Below are 20,050 nucleotides of genomic sequence, written 5' to 3' on the forward strand. Positions count from 1 at the left end.
TTCGATGGGAAAACTAATGAATATATATCTAAATAAATGGCTAAGACTCTATAATGACCTCCAATCTGTAGTAGAATGGACCCGAAACTGGATGATAATGTTAAATTCCACCCAACCTAAGCTTATTTACTTTAATAATTACAAGAAACACTTTCAACCACTGATTGCCATGGCTGATGATACACTACCTGAAAGTACTTACCTCAAACTCATAGGCTTAACATTCACAAACAACATGAATTGGAACAAATATATTGAGGTAATAGCCAAGGTTGCTGCAAGGAAAATCCTCTCTCTCTACCGTGATAGTATCCTGTATCTCTACAAAGCCATTATTCGCCCATGCATGGAATATTGTTATCGTATCTTGGCTGGTGCATCTACCACTAGACTTTCACTTCTAGATAGGGTTAAAAAAGAATCGCCAACATAATAGGTCCTGCACTGCTGGCCAAACTCAAACCTCTGTCCTATGACCGAAGTTTGGCATCTCTGTGTCTGTTTTACAAGTACTTTAATGGTAAGTGCTCGGTCAAACTCCAAACACTTACTCTCCCTCGACATAAATACCCACGACAAACCAGACAAGCAAAAAAATTCCACCCCACACTGATCCCTAAATGCCGTAAAGCCTTTTACTCAAATATCTTCTTCTTTCGAATTGTTAGGCTTTGGAACGACTGTACTGAGATTCAGAAGTTCAAGTGTAATGTGAACAGACATCTTGCTACCCAACTCCCTACATAGTATCCCGGCAAATGTGGTCCTTATTTTTAACTCTTAGTGACTTAGTGACACTGTGCCTTGTTTCGGGTAAATAAATAGTAAACAAAAAATAAGGTAAATTCTTTGATAATTTGATTATAATTTAGCCCTTTTAATTTACTAATAATTTACCAATATTGTACGTATTTTGCCATGATATCTGAGATGACAGTGAATTAAAAATCCCGCCTATTTGATGCGATCAGCTTTGTTTGCACAGATGGATTTTTGTTGGATTTTAATAGAAACTCATGAAACAACATCTCCGTCGATTTGACGCTTGTGTTCGATCAGTTGGTTAAAAACACTTTTCGCCTTCAAAAATTATACAAATTCTATCTTAAAGTTAATATCCAAACGCTTATGTCTTTGCTATCATTTTTAAAGATCATCAGTAATCCCATCTAATCGGTTTCATCAGTAAAAAATTTTCATCAGTAAAAATTTTTTAAGTATTTTAACGTATGTCGTCAATTTATAAAAGATGAAAGCAAATTTAAAATGCCGCTTACTTACTTGATGCGATCAGCTTTGTTTGCACAGATCGATTTTTGGTTGATTTTCTTATAAATTCTTGAAAGAACATCTCGGTCGACTTGACGCATGTGTTCGATCAGTTGGTTAATCATTTCGGGAACTTCAGGGCGAATATCTTCAGTTGCTTTCTTGCAGAGTTCTTGCAATTTAGACTCAATTTTGTCCTCTTTCTCTTGTTTACTTGGTGTGTCATGTTGGTGATGGAATAACAATGTACTTCTTATATGAAATTGATCTGAAAAGAATCATCGTAAAAAGAAAATAATCGTATTTTCTGAAAATTGAGTTCATAAATCAATTGAATGTAAAATATAAATGAATTCATATTTAAACGATTAAAACGGTCAAAATCTTTGAAGGCTTTGAAGTTAACATGTTTATTTATCATCAAAAAATATATTTCTTGCTACCTACAATTTGGTTTAAATCACAAGATTGTGATTATGAAGTAGAGTTGCATTTTTGGGGAGCCTCATTTCCCCTACATTAAAAACTAACCTTGTGTCTCACTTATCCCTCGTTGGCGGTAAATAAATTGGGACAATTTTAAAAAAGCATTTACTTTCAGACAAGTGGTTTTATGTTCACTCAAAAATATTTTATCTTCTTAATTAGTTTAATCAATCCTTCTATTAGTTTTCAGTTAATATATAACATACCTGTCTCTCTCCTGAAATGCTTACTCAATAAAACGAATGTGAACTGAAAACGAGTGACCCAAGCAAGAATTTGAATCTGCACTGTTGATTTCATTCCTTTTGTTGGTCACCTCTTTGGCTTCTTTGTCAGTACAGCATTTATTTCATAATCTTTTACATTTATTCTGCATAGAAATAGTGTTAATGAATTTGTTGTTTAATTAAATCTTTGAAAAATGATATTGAACACCAAATGTGTTTTATATTCAAAATATCATAAAATAATAAACACTGACCATTAGATGGACGCCCAGCCCTTTTCTTATCGACGAAGGTTAAAGTCTGTTCACTGGTTGTCATGGCACCGTTCTTTCCAGAAGAGAATGGTCTGAACACGTGTTCCTCTGAACATGTTGAACTCTGAAGGATGTTCGAGTGGAGATCGAGCGTCTGTGTACATTTGTATTCACTCTTCATCAATGGAAGAGATTTGACAAACTGGAAAAGAGAACAGACAACAAATCAAATTTATTATTGATTTGATAATTGGTTGAATTAATTGGAATTTAGTGAAATATCAAAAAGGTAAATACTTACTGAAGGCACGTTGTATCCGATGGATTGGATGGCCATTCGGTAACCTTCACGGTCGCTGCATCCGAGCAGATTTTTCGTCTTTTTCACCACCATAATTCTGCGGCCTTCCTCTAATATCTTATATTCAGCATCACATGAACCGACAACATCAGTCTGGAAGACAGAAAATGATATGAAAGTTTAAAAAATCAACCGGCCATGGACTTCGATATTTTAATGTAATACTTTCATTTTATATTGGGAAAATGGATGATAAATGAAATGAAACTAACCTCTGTCACATTCTGATTGTGGTCAAAGTTGTCCATGGAGTTTTGAAAAGCAGAGAGAATACCTCTTTTGATATTCAGAGTCCATGCTGATTCACCATCCATTGCACAGATGTGATCGATTCGTCCATTTTGGAATGAGAACTTTAACGATTGTTTCATCATGGCTTCCTTAAAAATCTGAGAATTCTGATCGTCGTCAGAATCTCGAAGAGAAGCGTCTGTGATCTGGAAGAAAGTAATACGTTTTCTTTAAGTAAAAACCTTGTTTATATTTCAAATGAATATATGACTTTTAATCTTTCTCATTTTCTATGGTATAAAGCTCATGCATTTAATCGTCTTCCTCGACAATAAAGTTACTTTACGAAGTATATTAATAAAATCTACAGTGATTGTTCGACTTACTCTCATGACAAGGTCACATTTGGTGATGGGCTCAATCTCAACCTTGGCAGTCATGTCGATCCTGGCAGAATCTTCGGACGCACCGTTCATTTTGGTTGTTGTTTTCGCATTGTACGAAAATTCGTAGATGCTTCCAGTCTGGTAATTGAATTTGTTGTTGTCTAAAACATGAAATAAAATACTTTAAAAAGCAGTTATTTTCATAAGATTTAAAAACAAGAATAATTGCGAAAATTCATAAGAGGTTTTTAAATGACCATCAACGTTGCTTTTCTAAAGAAAATAAAATACAAAGAGAAATCCGCCAATCTGTAGGTAACGGTAAAATAGTTGCTTTCTTTATAAATGAAATAAATTTAGTCAACTGGTTGCAAAAATATATCAAGCATAATGAAAATATCTGAAGTTGCTCTTTCGGAAGAGTCAACTTTAAATATGATAAATCGAGAAATACTTTTTCTTTTAATTAAAAATGAACTATATTCTTATGACAGGTCACCGATTTGAGTCGTCGCTTGCATTTTCGTGTCTTTCTTTCACGGTGATCGCGTTATTTCAACTAAAGCAGAATAAAAACAAATGACATAGAATCGCTCTACTTACAATGACATAATTTACATATTTTCTCCTTCATTTGAAATCAGTAGAAAGATTTCAACACATTATTCATTTCATTGTACCAATTTACATATTCTTTCATGAAAGGTTGTGCTCCAATTAAGTTTGAACACAATTGTGCATTTACAAAGCAAAAAACTATCATTAAAAGAAACTATATAAAGATGTTGCAGGCATTTGAGAACTACTTGTAAACGATCATCCTCATCGCCTTTCATGATTCCATATTGTGTTTGCTTCATAAACTGGGATATTATAAAACAACGCTGTCCTAACAAATACTATGTTAAATGAATAATGCATGAGAAGAAAATAAATAGCTGCAAGAAATTTAAGTTATCTGTACCAATAGCCGTAGCGTCGCCATATCATGTAGGTGTGAAAACTTGAGAGGAAAAGGATTTTCGTTTGAATATGTCTTAACACAATAACGAGAAAGTTAGTGGATTTGAGAAGATTGCTAGAGAAAGTTGGAAAGCGAACAACACTGGTCTCCAGATTGAGAATATTACGTGGCCTAAAGATCATCCTCGGACAAATAACCCGAAATAATTGAAAATTCAGTCGAATTAAATAGAAGTGACAACTGGCAGAAAACTCACTAGTATTTCACAATTGTATCACACATCTTCTATTGGCAAAATCGCATTAAATAGGATTACAGAGGTTTGTGTTTTATTTCACTTTTTGAAATCTCGTGATCATCCCAAACAAAGCATACTACCACTGAGACATAAGAGACTAATTTGTAACATGCATTCTAGATGAGGAGTTGGGTAGCAAGGTATTTGTTCACATTACATTTATTTTCTGTATGTTGGTTCAGCCAGGAAAACAGGAAGCAGGAAATTTAATTTCAAATGCAAGCGGCCCGAGAAAAGAAACTATTAGAAAGTGTTTCGTCATTTATGGACTTCTGCGGTGAAGGGGTGGAATTTTACTTGCAGTCTAGTTGATCGAGGATATTTACGTTGAGGGATAAAAGTGCTTTAAAGTATGTCGAAGTACAATAGGCACAGGAATGCCACATGACAAATGGTGAGATCGGCAAATATAACCATCTCGAACATGATTGCATTAAAGGAGGTCGTTTATGTTAAGGAATGATAATGCTCAACGTATCGACCGCTAGGACATAGCTGCATTAATGTGATGCTGTTTGGATATAAGATCATCAAGAACAACCTGAATCTTTCTTTTAGCTAAGAAGAATCTGATTATATTAAATATCCGTTCAGTAATACGGTACGAATTAAATTCACTGAGAAGACACTCTTGCCAAACCTTGTCCAGGGATTTCAATATATCAAGCGCTACCGCCATAGCTTCACAGGCGTCCAAAGATTTTCGAGATCGCTACATTGATTAATGATTCAAAGCTTTTAACGGCGATTAGGAGACTTGTGAGACGATACTTTTTGGGCGTATACTTTAATCAGAGTTAACATTCCAATTTCACGTGGAATCATATGTCCATAAAGCAAGTTTTATATTTAACGAACTATTTAGTTAAGTCTTGGAAGTATTTATCAAGTAAACAATTAATATTTAAAATATTTCTTGGCTTTTTAATATAATTCGTGAAAATATTCTGTTAAAGAAGTTGATTGAAGTATTGTACTTACCAAAACATTGCAGTGAGCATGTGTTCTGACCTCTGTAATTGGACACCGGGCCTGCAAAGAAATGAAAAAATGATACACGTTGTCGAACTCATAATATAAAAGTAAATGGTCTTAATGATGACCACGTTCTTCTATACATTTACAGCTTTTGTGAACTGTAACAGAGTCTGGCTCCACCATTAAACGACGACTCACGTGCCGAGTCAGCATTTTAAGGCATAGTGTGGGCATGACTGGAATGCATATAAAAACATAAAGAATCGGAAGGAAAGGGAGGAGAGGCAAAGAGAAGGAAAAGATAAACGCGTGCCAATTGGGAAATTACGCTCGACAAGAATTTTTTTTACATAGGCATCACCACTTATCAAGGTCAAGAGGCCACTCGAGGATAAGGGTTAAAGAGTGTACAGTAGACATTGGACAATATAGTAATCGTTAATAATGGAAATTCGGTAAATTTGTTAACTTATATGGAACGGTTCATCAAAAACTTGTTAACTTATATGGTTTACGTTAGAATTAAAGACAACTATATTGCGATCAGCTGGAAAGCAGGAAAACGGAAGATAATTCTACAGACGTGCAGTTTTAAGAAAGAAGCTTTGTTCATGGAATCTACGTTTAGGTTTAGGCACAGATAAAGAGTGGGGGAAATTAGTGATAGTGTTTTCTGCTAGACGGGTGTTTCTTGTGAAAGTCTGGGGAGGGGGACCATAGATTGGAGCTCAGCCGAGCACTTGCCATGATAATAATGATAAAGCAGAGGCAAACTTGCAACATCTCTTCTGTGAGAAAGATGTTGCTGGGAAGATAAAAGGATATCCCCCCACAAGGCTACAAAGTCTACTTTGAAATCTATCAAGGACGGATAAGTCCTTTCTAGCAGCTCCAGCCCAGATGTGGCAACAATACTTCATCCGTGGACATACCTGGCTCTTATATAGATAGAGAATTGCATCAGCAGTGAGATATCTACTGGATCGATAGAAGGATCCCACCATTTTTCCAGCGGCCTTGGCAACGGATTTAATGTATGTGTTCCATTTAAGATGAGGAGTAAAGGTCAAGCCCAGAAGCTTGTCAAAACATGAGGCCTCCCCAAGACGAGAGCCATTCATTTCAATTGATGCCAGATGGGGATCAGAGCGTTGATGATGTAAAGATAAAAGCTTGGTTTTAGATGCATTAAAAGTAACCAGCCACTCCTTTCCTTATTGTACCACTTGCTCAAGATCAGAGAAGAGAGAATCAGAGAGAACTTGGTCGTTTACGGTCTTAGATGTGCTACCATAGATAGTAGTGTCATCAGCATAAATGTCTATGAATGATGTAAGGATGTAATTTGGAAAATTATTAATTTAGATCAGGAAGAGAGTTGGAACAAGGATGGACCTCAGAGGAACCCCAGCATTAATACTGAGAGCTTCTGATTTCTGCCCATCAACCACTACTCTTATGAACCTATCAGAGAGAAATGATTTAATAAATGAGAAGACATTTTCAGCTATACCATAGCTGGAGATCTTGTGAAGTAAACCTTTATGCTATACTCTATCAAAGGCCTTTGATATGTCAAGAGCAATTGCCCTAGAAAGGTAGCCTCCGTTGAGAGATCTGCTAATCCTATGAGATATAACTGTAAGCACATCTGCTGTAGATCTAGCAGAACGGAAACCATATTGTGTCATTAAGAAAATTATTTTGCTGAGATGGTTGACTACTTCTCTATTTAAAAGATTCCAGCAACTTACGCATGACGCACAGGAGACTTATTGGCCTGTACTGAGAGGGAGATGAGCGATTATCTGAATTCTTAAATACGGGGCATACTGATGAGATTTTCCAGGGTGACGGGAAGCAATTCTCCTTAAGACAACGTTTGAACAGTTTTGTAAGGATGGGCGTTACTTTCTCTTCCACCTTCGAAAGCGAGCTGGCCGGCTGTTTAGCTGTGTCTAGTGCCGAGTATTGAGAGGCAGCTGTGTCTGGTACCGTGTATTGAGAACCAGCTGTGTCTGGTGCCGTGTATTGAGTCTACATTAATTTCTGAACAAAACTTCATTATCTTTGCAATGAGTTGAATATTTCTTTTCTCTTAAGCGAAGATTGAGTTTTCAGCACATCTAAGAAACGAAACACCTTCAGCAAAGTAGGTCATTCGAATGAGAAAAATACTGTATAGAATCACAACGCCTAACGCGTGGAGGGAATTAGTTATGTTCGTTTAATGTTATTGCTAAGTATCATATTTGGTTTAACGCCGGTTCAACATGCAGGCATTATATATATATATATATATATATATATATATATATATATATATATATACAATAAATGTTACTTGTACAGTAGCATTGCTTCTAACAAAGCCTTTATCAGATGATGACTTTGGGTGCAGGCATGGTTTCTCGGCCGAAATACTATTACTACTAGCCCAGAGCGCCCAGTAGCATTTTATGGTATCGCCAGACTTTGTTGGACTGTCGTCAATCTGTGCGATTGCTATATTCACGCTGACGTAGATAAGGCCTTGTCTTGTATATATTTTCTTTATGTATTTTTTTTTGTCTGACGGAGAAAGACTAAAATTATTCAAGAACGTGGAGGTTGAGTTCGCTATAAAACTTCGACATCCAACGGATAGGAAATACAAGGACATTTTGCACACATCCTTCTCGTAGATCTTCATATCTTTCCAACTAACGCCGGTTTACCCAATCAAAATTTTCCTATAAATGGAACCGTTAATTCAACGACGAAAACGTTTTTCAAATTTATGGACCAAATAACGATATCCCGACGCTCATCCGTAAACGTTATTTCAGTTGAAAATACCAGCAAGCTTATGTTAAAATATTGCAACATTAAGAATTAAAAAAAAAATCAATTTAACGTTACATATAAATTATTAATGCTACAATATTTTAAGTTATAAATTTATTATATTTTTACTAGAATTTTTTGTCTTTTTCTTTTCCAGTTTTTACAACTAGTCTTTTTACTTTTCTAAGCTTAATCTTAACCATATTACTTTTCATGCTCGTATTTTTCTATGTAAACCATGATTTTTCTAGGCTTTTCTTTGAAATAATATTTTCTTTTTGATGTTCAATATCATATGCATTGTCAACAACCCATGAAAAGATTATTGCATACTTCTTGAATTGACTAAATAAAAAATAAAATAAAAGACGCAATTAAGTAAATAAACAGAAAGAAAGGACAAACAAAAAAAGAAAGAAACAGAATAAACATCGTAAGCGAAATATTATCAGCCCTAGCACGGCAAAGAGCATCACTTTTGTTAAATCTCTACATATAACCCAAATAAGATGGCAGGCTAGCAACATTCCCGCTATGATTTATGAAGGTGTTCACGACAAAAAGTAGCTATGGTAACAAAGAGCCAATCAGAAGAAATCGTCTCTAAAACATCAATGTTGAAAAAGATGCTATGGTAACCAACAGCCAATCAGAAGAAACCGTTTCTCGCGTGTCTTACTAATTTTGATGACTTTCGAGCACCAGTAATTTTATTATAACTTTTATATTAATGAACAAAAATTGAAAAAATTTATTTCAAAATATAACTGAGAAGGTAACCTATGATCTATAAAAATTGTTTGAAATGTGGTCGCAAAATGAGTGAGCGGTGAAGCTTTAAAACAGTTTTAAATGAGTAAAACTAACATGAAAAGAACAAAACTTAGATGTTGATTATATATATATATATATATATATATATATATATTATATATATATATATTATATATTATATAATATATATATATATATATATATATATATATATATATATATATATATATATGTATGCAATAGGATAAAAAATTTTAATACTAAAATGATTAGTTGGATTTTAATTTTAATTATATTATAGATTTTAAATTAATGTATTATATATAAATTTTTAAAAATCCTTGAAAGATTTGTTTTTTTTTTATAAAATTTTTAAACGTATTTCGAAATTTTTAAACGTTATTCGATATAATTAAACGAAAGATTACTTTTTTTTAAAAAACTTTGAACATATTTTAGAAATTTTTAAACGTAATTCGATATAATTAAACGAAATTTAAAGTTTTTAACCGATACCGATATAACTTTTAAGGTTTTTTATACATAAGAAAAATTAGATTTTTAAATTAATTTGGGTTCAAATTAAAATCGATTTATACAAGGGAAAAGTTTTTTTCGAAATTTGATTTTAAATTTAAATAATTCCAAGTTTAAAGTTAATGAAATCATCATCATCCGATAAATAAACGCGGGGGGGGCGTTAACAAAACGAGATTTAAACGTGAACTCGCGAGGTATATATATATATTTCACACTTCCGGTTATAAAATAGACGCATATTGGCTGAACAGAGCTTGATAAGGGTACCTTAAACAGTCCTTATTATCGGGCTTGAAACCGATGGTACCAATGATTTGTCTCACCTAAAAAATTTCAGTACACAATGTATATATATATATATATATATATATATATATATATATATATATATATATATATATATATATTTATATATAAGAGTAGGTAGTAGTTTGCTTGAAACATTTTTGGTAAAGAAATATATGGAAGTTTTAAAAGCCAAAAACAATGCGAAGAAACACCGGAATCATGAAAGTAAAGAAAAGAAAAACAAACAACAAGTAGATGGGTATGTTTAAGTAGAGAAATGTCTAACTGTTTATTCGTCTATCATTCCCCACCTCATTGTATAATTATTTTATAACCAAGTTGCTGGTATGTCCGGTATATATAAAGTCCGTTGGTGGTATGGAACTTTGATTAATTTCGGGAGAGAGGGACCTCCCCTTTTCAAAATAGAAAACAAAAGTATATTCAAGATGGCGGAAGAGAAGACAGGACTGAAGAAAAATGTCAGGATCGCAGAAAGGTGTGATTAGTTTAGCCGTATGGAGCTGGAGGTAATTTTATTTTACTTATTTATTATTTTTTTTATTTCTGTTATAAGCTTTGGTAATATATATATATATATATATATATATATATATATATATATATATTATTATATAATATTGTCTAATTAATTATTATTATTATTATTATTATTATTATTATTATTATTATTATTATTATTATTATTATTATTATTATTATTATTATTATTATCCGGACAAGGGTTTTCATTCTTTACAATAATAGTATCCCAGCGAAAATTCACGTGACCTATTGTGTGTGGGGGGTAAGATAACTGTTTTAGACCTTATTTTATCTCTTTTTATTATATTATTATTATTATACATATATATATATATTTTATACTAGTTTGTTATACATATATATATTTTTGTTGTTGTTGATGTTTTTATTTTGTTGTTCTTTTGTTTTTATTTTTTATTTTTGTATTTGTATTCGTGTGTAAGGTGAGTAATTCGAGCTCATTTTTATGTATTTTTTATTCGTTTTGTTTTTTTGTAGCTATAATATTCTATCTTTGTTTACGTATATAAGCATTTATTCATATTTTCTGTTTTTTAATACGTAGTACCCAGTAAACACCAGGTAAATTATAGTGTAAGGGAGATAATTCTGCTTGTATCTTTTCTTTTTTTCTTTCTAAAGTTTAGTAAATATATATCTACTATATATACCTACTACACATGCACAAACGCACGTACATATAAATACATATACACATAAATACATATATACCATACATACCGTATATATACTATATTCAGTAAATTATAGTATAAGGGAGATAACTGTCAAACTTACTTTCTTTTACTTTTTTTCTCTTTAGAAAGTTTTACTGACTTGTTATAAATATATTTTATTTCTTTTTTTCCTGGTTTGTATATATTTTTTATATATCTATAATATAAAGCTGAATATCTATCCATCTATCTATCTATCTCTCTATCTATCTGTTTATCTATATATATATATATATATATATATATATATATATATCTTCTATAATATAAAATGTCTGTGTGTGTATGTGTGAGTGTCTGGTCACGAATAGGCTCCTATATGGTTGACTATTTAAAAAAAACTGATTACATGTAATGATAGAAGATGTATCGAGACACAGGAATGCGTATTTTTGGTCAGGCAGAACAGTGATTTATTAAAATTGGGGTGGGGGGCGTGCGTTCGCGCCTGGTCAACAAAGTATGGAAATAAAAAATTTAAAAATTAAAAAAAAAAATGTTTACAAGTGTTTTGATATAGATGTACATAAGAATACTTTGATAAGTATGTTTTAACTTAAATAGAGATAGTATAATAAAATTGCAGGGTCTGCGTTTGCGCCTGGCCTCCATAGAATGGAAATAGGCACAAACTTTAATAAAGACTTTTCATATCTATCTGCGAGATTCTATCGTTGAAGACGGGGAGCTTGAGGAAGCAGGTATTTGCGAGAGTTTGGCGTTTTTTCTTTTTCTGAGTGAGGATAAGGTAGAAACCTTGAATCTCCTTATCCACACCGGCACCACCTTAAGACAGCACCTAACCCGAAAACACCCACCACATACTCCCTATCTAACTGCCCCATCAAAGATACAGGCCTATGTTTGCGCACTCACGTGGTCTATGACCTGCAATGCACTAAATGCAACAAATCCTACATAGGGAGTACCACTACACCACTGCACCAACGCATTAAAGAACATATAAACACCAGAATCTCCTCATTCCACAAACATATTATTTCATGCAACAGCACACAACATAACATTCGGGTTTGTATTCTTGCCTCAGCCAGGAACCTTGGAAACCTTAGAATGCTGAAGAACTAATTTCGAAACACAAACCTTCCTTGAATAACAGGCTAGAACTGCGCTCTCCCTTTATCCTTTGACCCCCTAATAACAAGCGAAACAGAGCAACGACAATATACATATTATAAAATATAAATTAATAAATTCATATATATATGAATTGAAGTATATATAATCTAATAAATAATAATAATGGAATCCATAGCAACAACAAGATACAACATAAAAAATTATATAAATTAAAAATATATGTAACCCCCCCCCACCAAAAAACAAAAACAAAAACAAAACGACCAAGCACATTTACTTTACTTACTACGAGGTTCATAGATAACTACACATCCACATGATACATGACGTAAACTTAGAGAGGAGATCATATAACGAACATACAAATAGATACCGACCAAAGAGCAAACGATATGAATTAGAAGATAGATAATAAGATACATATAATAATACACACACACGAGCAAATTACATGTAAGCATGCATATGTGTGAGTATACGCGTATATAGGTACATATATATGCGTGCATATGTATACATGTGTGTATATGCATACATGTATATATATATATATATATGTATAGGAAAAGTTTGTATATAGGTAGAAATCAGAATATATAACTCTATGCATCAATAACACCAAACGCATTCATACGTAGGATCAGGTGTTTAGATCACCTACTATTTAAAAATAAATAAATAAAAAAAAATAACAATAATAATGAAAAAATAACAGCAAGAATAGATAAACTAAAACTTAATATAATAAAGAAGAAATAAAAAACATGAGGAAATGGGGGAAAAGGTAATGATGACACACGCAAATGTAGATTGATTGTGATAGACGTGAAGGAGAAATAGACCAGATCAAATTAGCAAATAACAAATATGAAAAAAAAATAAATAAAAACACTGCAAATAAAGTAAATACCCATACATAAACTGAGAAGTAATATTATAACCACTAAGGACACACACACACACACACACACACACACACACACACACACACACACACACACACACACACACACACACATATATATATGTATATATATATATATATATACATACAACCCAGGAAAAATATATATTTATAGCAAGTCAGTAAAACTTTCTAAAGAGAAAAAAGTAAAAGTAAGTTTGACAGAGTTATCTCCCTTATACTATAATTTACTGAATGTAGTATATATACGGTATGTCTGTGTTGTATATATGTATTTATGTGTGTATATGTATTCATATATACGTGCGTTTGTGCATGTGTAGTAGGTATATATAGTAGATATATATTTACTAAACTTTAGAAAGAAAAAAAAGATTCAAGTAACAAAGTTAAGCAGCATTATCTCCCTTGCACGATAATTTACCTGGTGTTTACTGGGTACTACATATTAAAAAAAAGAAAATATAAATAAATGCCTATATACGTAAACAAAGAATATTATAGCTACAAAAAATAAAACGAATAAAAAAAATACATAAAAATAAGTCCGAATTACCCACCTTACACACGAATACAAATACATAAAAAAATGAAAAACAAAAAAATAAAAACAAAAGAACACAAAATAAAAACATCAACAACAGCAACAACAAAAAATATATATTTATATAAAAATAGTATAAAACATATATATGTATATATATATGTATATATATATATAATATAATAAAAAGAGATAAAAAATAAGGTCTAACACAGTTATCTCCACCCTCACACAATAGGTCACGTGAATTTTCACTGCGATACTACGATTGTAAAGAATGAAAACCCTTGTCCGAATAATAATAATAATAATAATAATAATAATAATAATAATAATAATATAACAGAAATAAAAAAATAAATAAATAAGTAAAATAAAATTACCCCCAGCTCTATACGGCTAAACTAATCACACCTTTCTGCGATCCTGACATTTTTCTTCAGTCCTGTCTTCTCTTCCGCCATCTTGAATATACTTTTGTTTTCTATTTTGAAAAGGGGAGGTCCCTCTCTCCCGAAATTAATCAAAGTTCCATACCACCAACGGACTTTATATACACCGGACATACCAGCAACTTGGTTATGAAATAATTATACAATGAGGTGAGGAATTATAGACGAATAAACAGTTAGACATTTCTCTACTTAAACATACCCGTCTACTTGTTGTTTGTTTTTCTTTTCTTTACTTTCATGATTCCGGTGTTTCTTCGCATTGTTTTTTGCTTTTAAAACTTCCATATATATATATTTATATATATATATATATATAATTATTATTATTATTATTATTATTATTATTATTATTATTATTATTATTGAATTTTCATCCCAAGAAAAGCAAATAACTCCACTTTGATGTAAGGAGTTGAGGAGCAAAATCTGTTTAGATTATACTTAAACTTCTGCAGGTCAGTATAGTCAGGGAAGCAGGAATCCGGAAGGGAATTCCAAAGTCTAACAGTCCTGGGGAAGAAACTATTATAGTAGAAGGCTTTCTAGCATCTAGGGATTTGTACTGTATAGAGGTGGGATTTCACTGCTGGTCGGATTTGTTGGGGGTATTTCCGTTGAAGGGGGGCACAAGGACTTTTAGTTCATCTAAGCATCAATCATTAAAATACTTGTAAAACAGGCAGATGGATGCAACATTTCGTCGACGGGACAGTGATTGAAGCCTAGCTGATAGTGCAAGACCTATTAGGTTGGTGACTCTCTTTTGAACATTGTCTAAAAGGGAAAGACATTACTCCAGATGTGACAACAATACTCCGTACATGACCGAATGGTGGTTTGTTAAAGGTATACGATACTCTCAAGCGTAAGTAACTTTCTAGCACGGTAGATAGAGCCCACCTTCTTTGCAGCAGCCTTAGCAATGCCCTCAATGTATCTTTTCCAACTCATATTCTCCATGAATGTTAAGCCGAGGAGTTTTAAAGAAGTACTTTTAGTTGAGCATGTTTCTTGTAGTTATTGAAGGAAATAAGCTTAGTCTTTGAGAATTGAATGTGACCATCAATTTTTGTCCCCATTCCACTACAGACGGAGGTCTTCCTCTAGTATTTCTGCCATTTCCTTAGATATGTGTTCATTCGTTTTCCCCTCATACCTGTTATAAAACGTAGTGTAATCAACAAATTTACCCATCCCAGAGACAATTTTATCATGGGGTCATTTGTGAATATCAGGAATTATAAAGGTCCAAGGATTGACCCCTGCGGTACACCCACATTTATATCATATTGTTTAGATGTACAACCATCGAGGACAACCTAGATTCTCCTCTTATTTAGGAAGGATGTATGTTAAATGTTCGTCCAGGAATCCTATAGTGTCTGATTTTCATGACAATACCATCGTGCCATACTCTGTCAAAAGCCCTAGATATATCTAGGGCTACTGGCCCAGCCTCACCTGCTTTATCCAGTGCATGGTATATACGTTCAAAGATTACAATACTGCAGTAGAACGGACTTGCCTTAACCCATACTGTTGGTCAAACAGAAGTTTAACAGCTGTGAGGTGGTGAACTAGAGCTTCATTAATTATGGACTTTGTGAGAACTCCTAGTGAGTTGATAATAATAATAATAATAATAATAATAATAATAATAATAATAACAACAACAATAATAACAACAATAATAATAATAGTAATACTTATAATAATAATAATAATAATAACAATAATAACAACAATAATAACAACAATAATAACAACAATAATAATAATAGTAATACTTATAATAATAATAATAATAATAATAATAATAATAATAATTATAATAATAATAATAATAATAATAAATGTAATATAATTTTGTTCAATCAACCCTACGGAAGTAAACGCACACGCGCACATATGCATATAACAGTAAATAAACATAATAAGATGTAATGATAATAATAGAAGTAATAACAAAAATAAGTATAGTAGCAGTGATAAAATAGAAACAGTATAAATAGTGATAATAATTCTAATTTATATAATCGCAGAATAATAAAAAAAAAACAATTATTCAATAATGAATAAATTTTTAACACTTAACGTAATATGCAATACAACTAAAACAATAATAAAGAAAAAGTTATATATGTGAGATACAGAAAATCCCCGGAATCTAAATATAAGTATCACATAAAAATGAAATATGTACAAATACTACGAGATCATCTAAAATCTATGAGAACAAAGGAATAAATACACCATACTAATAATAAGTAGTAATTCTTAAAATTTACACCTGCTTGTAAAAAATGTACAAATCTGTAGAGTATGAGGTAAATGTAAAATTAGAAAACCAAAAGCCAAAGTAAATTATTTGGTAAGAAAATTTAAATTTATATAAAACATAAACACGTAACAAAAAAAAAGGTTTAGTCTTAACTAACATATTTAAACAACAAAAAAAAAAAAAAATAAATAAATAAAATGGGACGGATGTCTGTCGTTAATATTTTACATAAAAAGAAAAAAATAAATGAGGATATATGTTTCCAAATCATTTTTGGAGTGAATAAAATTAATTAGGAAAACAAATTATATAATTATAAATATAGTTACGTAAAATGATAATATTATGTGCTTATGTCATACCGTTGAAGCACATTTGCTGGATTCCAATTTGTTTTTATGAACAGTTTATTGCTTATTAAATTCCAATACACACATACTGGTTGTATAATTTGATTTCCTAGATGTAGATCCACTGAAACCTGCGTGATTATTAAAGAGTGCTCAACGGAGGACAGAGCAAGTATATAGTCTGTTTATTATACAAACATTATTGGTTACACATGTGCATGCATGTTTCAGTGGAATCCCAATTCAAGGATAACATTTCATCAGACCAAAAAAGAATCGATATTGAAACGGGAGTCAAAATTACATTAGTATTTTTAAGATATTTGGGTGTGGTTTACGTTCTGGAAGAAAGTGGATGTATACTTTGTGAATGTGAGCAGTAAAGGTTTTGGAGGGAGGTGTGCTGAAGGAAGGGAGTAGGGGTGAGAGAGGAGGGGGTAGTATGATTTAGTGTCGATAAGCTGTCTAAATAATGACTTGCTGCCAAAATATACAATAATATATATATATATATATATATATATATATATATATATATATATATATATATAATGGTTTTATTGTTTGGTTTCCTAGATGTAGATCCACTAAAATCCGTATGTTTATTAAAGAGTGCTCAACGGAGGACAGAGCAAGTATATAATCTGTTTATTATACAAACATTATTGGTTACATATGTGCATGCATGTTTCAGTGGAATCTCAATTTAGAGAAACCCATCTCATCAGACCGAAAAAAGCAGATTCCTAGTCTAAATTACGAACTTCTTTAAACCCAGATCCGGCTCAAATGAAAGAATAACAACCATTGACATAACGTTTATATAGATATAAAACCTCATACGTGCATACGCTTAAATGTTTGCATCTATGTTTTAAGGTTTAATTATTATATGCACGTTTATATAAAGAATGCAACTCACACGATTCCATGTATATTTCAATCATATAAAAAAATTGTTTATATGTTACACGTTGTTCATTTGATCATATGGACGTATGTTATAGAAAAACATATGGACGTATGTTAAAGAAAAACATATGGACGGATGTTATAGAAAAACATATGGACGTATGTTATAGAAAAATAAAATAAGTTTATCAGTAAAATAAGTGGACAAGTGATGTGTCTAAGTAAATGTATTAACACATGAAATAGACAGAATGTCTACAATTAAGAAACAGCTCAGATGAGAAAAAAAAGCGCCCTAGGCCCACTTTAGATCAAAGTATAGACACTTAAGTCCTAAAACTAGAGTATAGCAGTACCCCCCCCCGCTGAGATATCTTGACCACTCTTGATTGTATCTCCCTTTCTCCTCTCTCCCTCTAACTCCCTATTCCTTTCTTTGCCGCACCTTTACCCCCTAACCCCAACTACCCATCCTCACGAATTGCCCCCCCTTTTTTTCACATTCAGATATCCTTTTGATATACAAAATGAATGAACCTTGATTTTCGTTTTAGTGTCGCTCCTTTTGTCTGTCTGATGAGGTGGGTCTCTCTAAATTAAGATTTCATCTAAACATGTATGAACATACGAGAGGCGTGCAATAAGTAATGCCCCTGACCCACTTCCCATAGAAGTAGACCAACAAAACTTGGCACAGTTATTAGTCTTTCTCTACATAGGAACCACCCACAGCTATGCATTTCTCCCATCGTTTGATGCAGCTCTTGAGACCGTTTTTGTAGAACACCCCAGGTTGGTCCTCCAACCAGGATGTGACTTCAGAAATCAAGGCTTCATCATCTGGGAAACGCTTCCTTTCAAAAACAACTTCATGGCTTGGAAAAGGTGAAAGTCAGAGGGTGCAAGGTCAGGAGAGTAGGGAGGATGGGGAAGGATTTCATAACCACATGCCCGTGCTTTTGATTTGGCGACATGCGAGTAGTGGACTGGAGCGTTGTCCTGCAGGAGGAGGGTACCTTTACTGATCTTACCCCGCCTCTTGATTTTGATAGCTTCACTTAATTTCCTCAAAAGTGAAGCATAATAGGCTCCTGTAATTGTGGTACCCTTTGCCAGGAAATCTGTCATCACTACTCCGTCCTGGTCCCAGAAGACTGTGAGCATGACCTTGCTAGCGGAGGACTGCACCCTTGCCTTCTTTGGAGGTGGTGAGTCCAAGTGCTTCCACTGCATTGACTGGGCTTTGGTCTCTGGATCATAGTGATGGACCCAGGTTTCATTCTGTGTAATCATTCTTTTGAAAAAACTTTGACTCATCTTCTTGGAACATCTCCAAATTCATCCACGAGCACTCGACACGTTCTCGCTTCTGGAATGGTGTGAGCAACCTGGGAATCCATCTGGCAGACAATTTATGCATATGCAAATGGTCATGAACGATAGTTTCCACAGATCCTGTATGAATCTTGACATCTTGGGCTATTTGGCGAATAGTAATGCGCCGATCTTCCAAAATGGCAGCCTCAACTTGACGGACAGATGCCTCATCAATGGCAGAAAGGGGGGGGCGACCAGGTCTGGGAGCTGTTTCCACAGACTTCCGGCCGTGTTTGAATTAACGATGCCAGCGTTTTACAAGGTCATATGATGGGGCATTATCACCATACGTTTCTTTCATTTCATCAAAAGTCTCATGTGGTGTGCATCCTTTCAAATACAAAAACCGGATCACTGCTCGACATTCAACAGGCTCCATTTCACACCTGACTCAGTTCAAACACATGTAAAACAGAAACCACAACTAGTTCAGAGCTATAATTTGCCACATAACCCGTAGAGATCTAAATCATAGCACATGCAAAATTTCAGCTAGATCAGACAACTGGAAGGTGATCAGGGGCATTACTTATTGCACGCCCCTCGTATATATAATAAATAATGTTTGCATGAGAAAGCTGTGCTTAACGTTGGTATATGATTTTGTTTCCAATTTCATTGCCAGGCAGATATCATCACTATTAAAAAAAAACAAAAATGCTTTAAATTTGACAATTCTGCTTAGATATTGATTAATATTGTGATGATGACTCATGAAAATAGAAATATTGCGCATAAATAAATCAACGCCTTTGTTGCACTCATCGAAAGGTTGATAAAAGCAACTCATATGAAATTTTTTCATAACGTTTATGTATATGTATATTATTTTAATTTAGTCAATTCTAAGAAATCAAGGAATCCCCGCTTTAAGCTAATACTTAATTTCTTCATGAGTTAAATGTACATATAGGGTTCGATTAAAAGGATTGACACTGTC

General features: G+C 32.9%; 2 protein-coding genes across 2 annotated transcripts in view; one reads left to right on the top strand and one right to left on the bottom strand.

Annotated features, from left to right (window-relative positions):
* Positions 1-20,050, top strand: part of LOC145301289 (uncharacterized) — a 539,758-nt gene that overhangs the window by 388,299 nt on the left and 131,409 nt on the right. The gene's annotated exons all lie outside the window — the stretch shown is intronic.
* The window catches only part of LOC145241289 (uncharacterized), an 82,487-nt gene that overhangs the window by 58,946 nt on the left and 3,491 nt on the right, over positions 1-20,050 (bottom strand). Inside the window, 6 exon segments of the mRNA XM_080104038.1 lie at positions 1,282-1,537; positions 2,237-2,438; positions 2,538-2,690; positions 2,810-3,034; positions 3,215-3,375; positions 5,458-5,508. Coding sequence (XP_079960164.1) covers positions 1,282-1,537; positions 2,237-2,438; positions 2,538-2,690; positions 2,810-3,034; positions 3,215-3,375; positions 5,458-5,508 — 1,048 coding nt within the window.

Source organism: Euprymna scolopes, chromosome 2 (assembly GCF_053919585.1).
Source record: "Euprymna scolopes isolate OS-2025 chromosome 2, ASM5391958v1, whole genome shotgun sequence".
In the NCBI taxonomy this organism is placed as follows: domain Eukaryota; kingdom Metazoa; phylum Mollusca; class Cephalopoda; order Sepiida; family Sepiolidae; genus Euprymna; species Euprymna scolopes.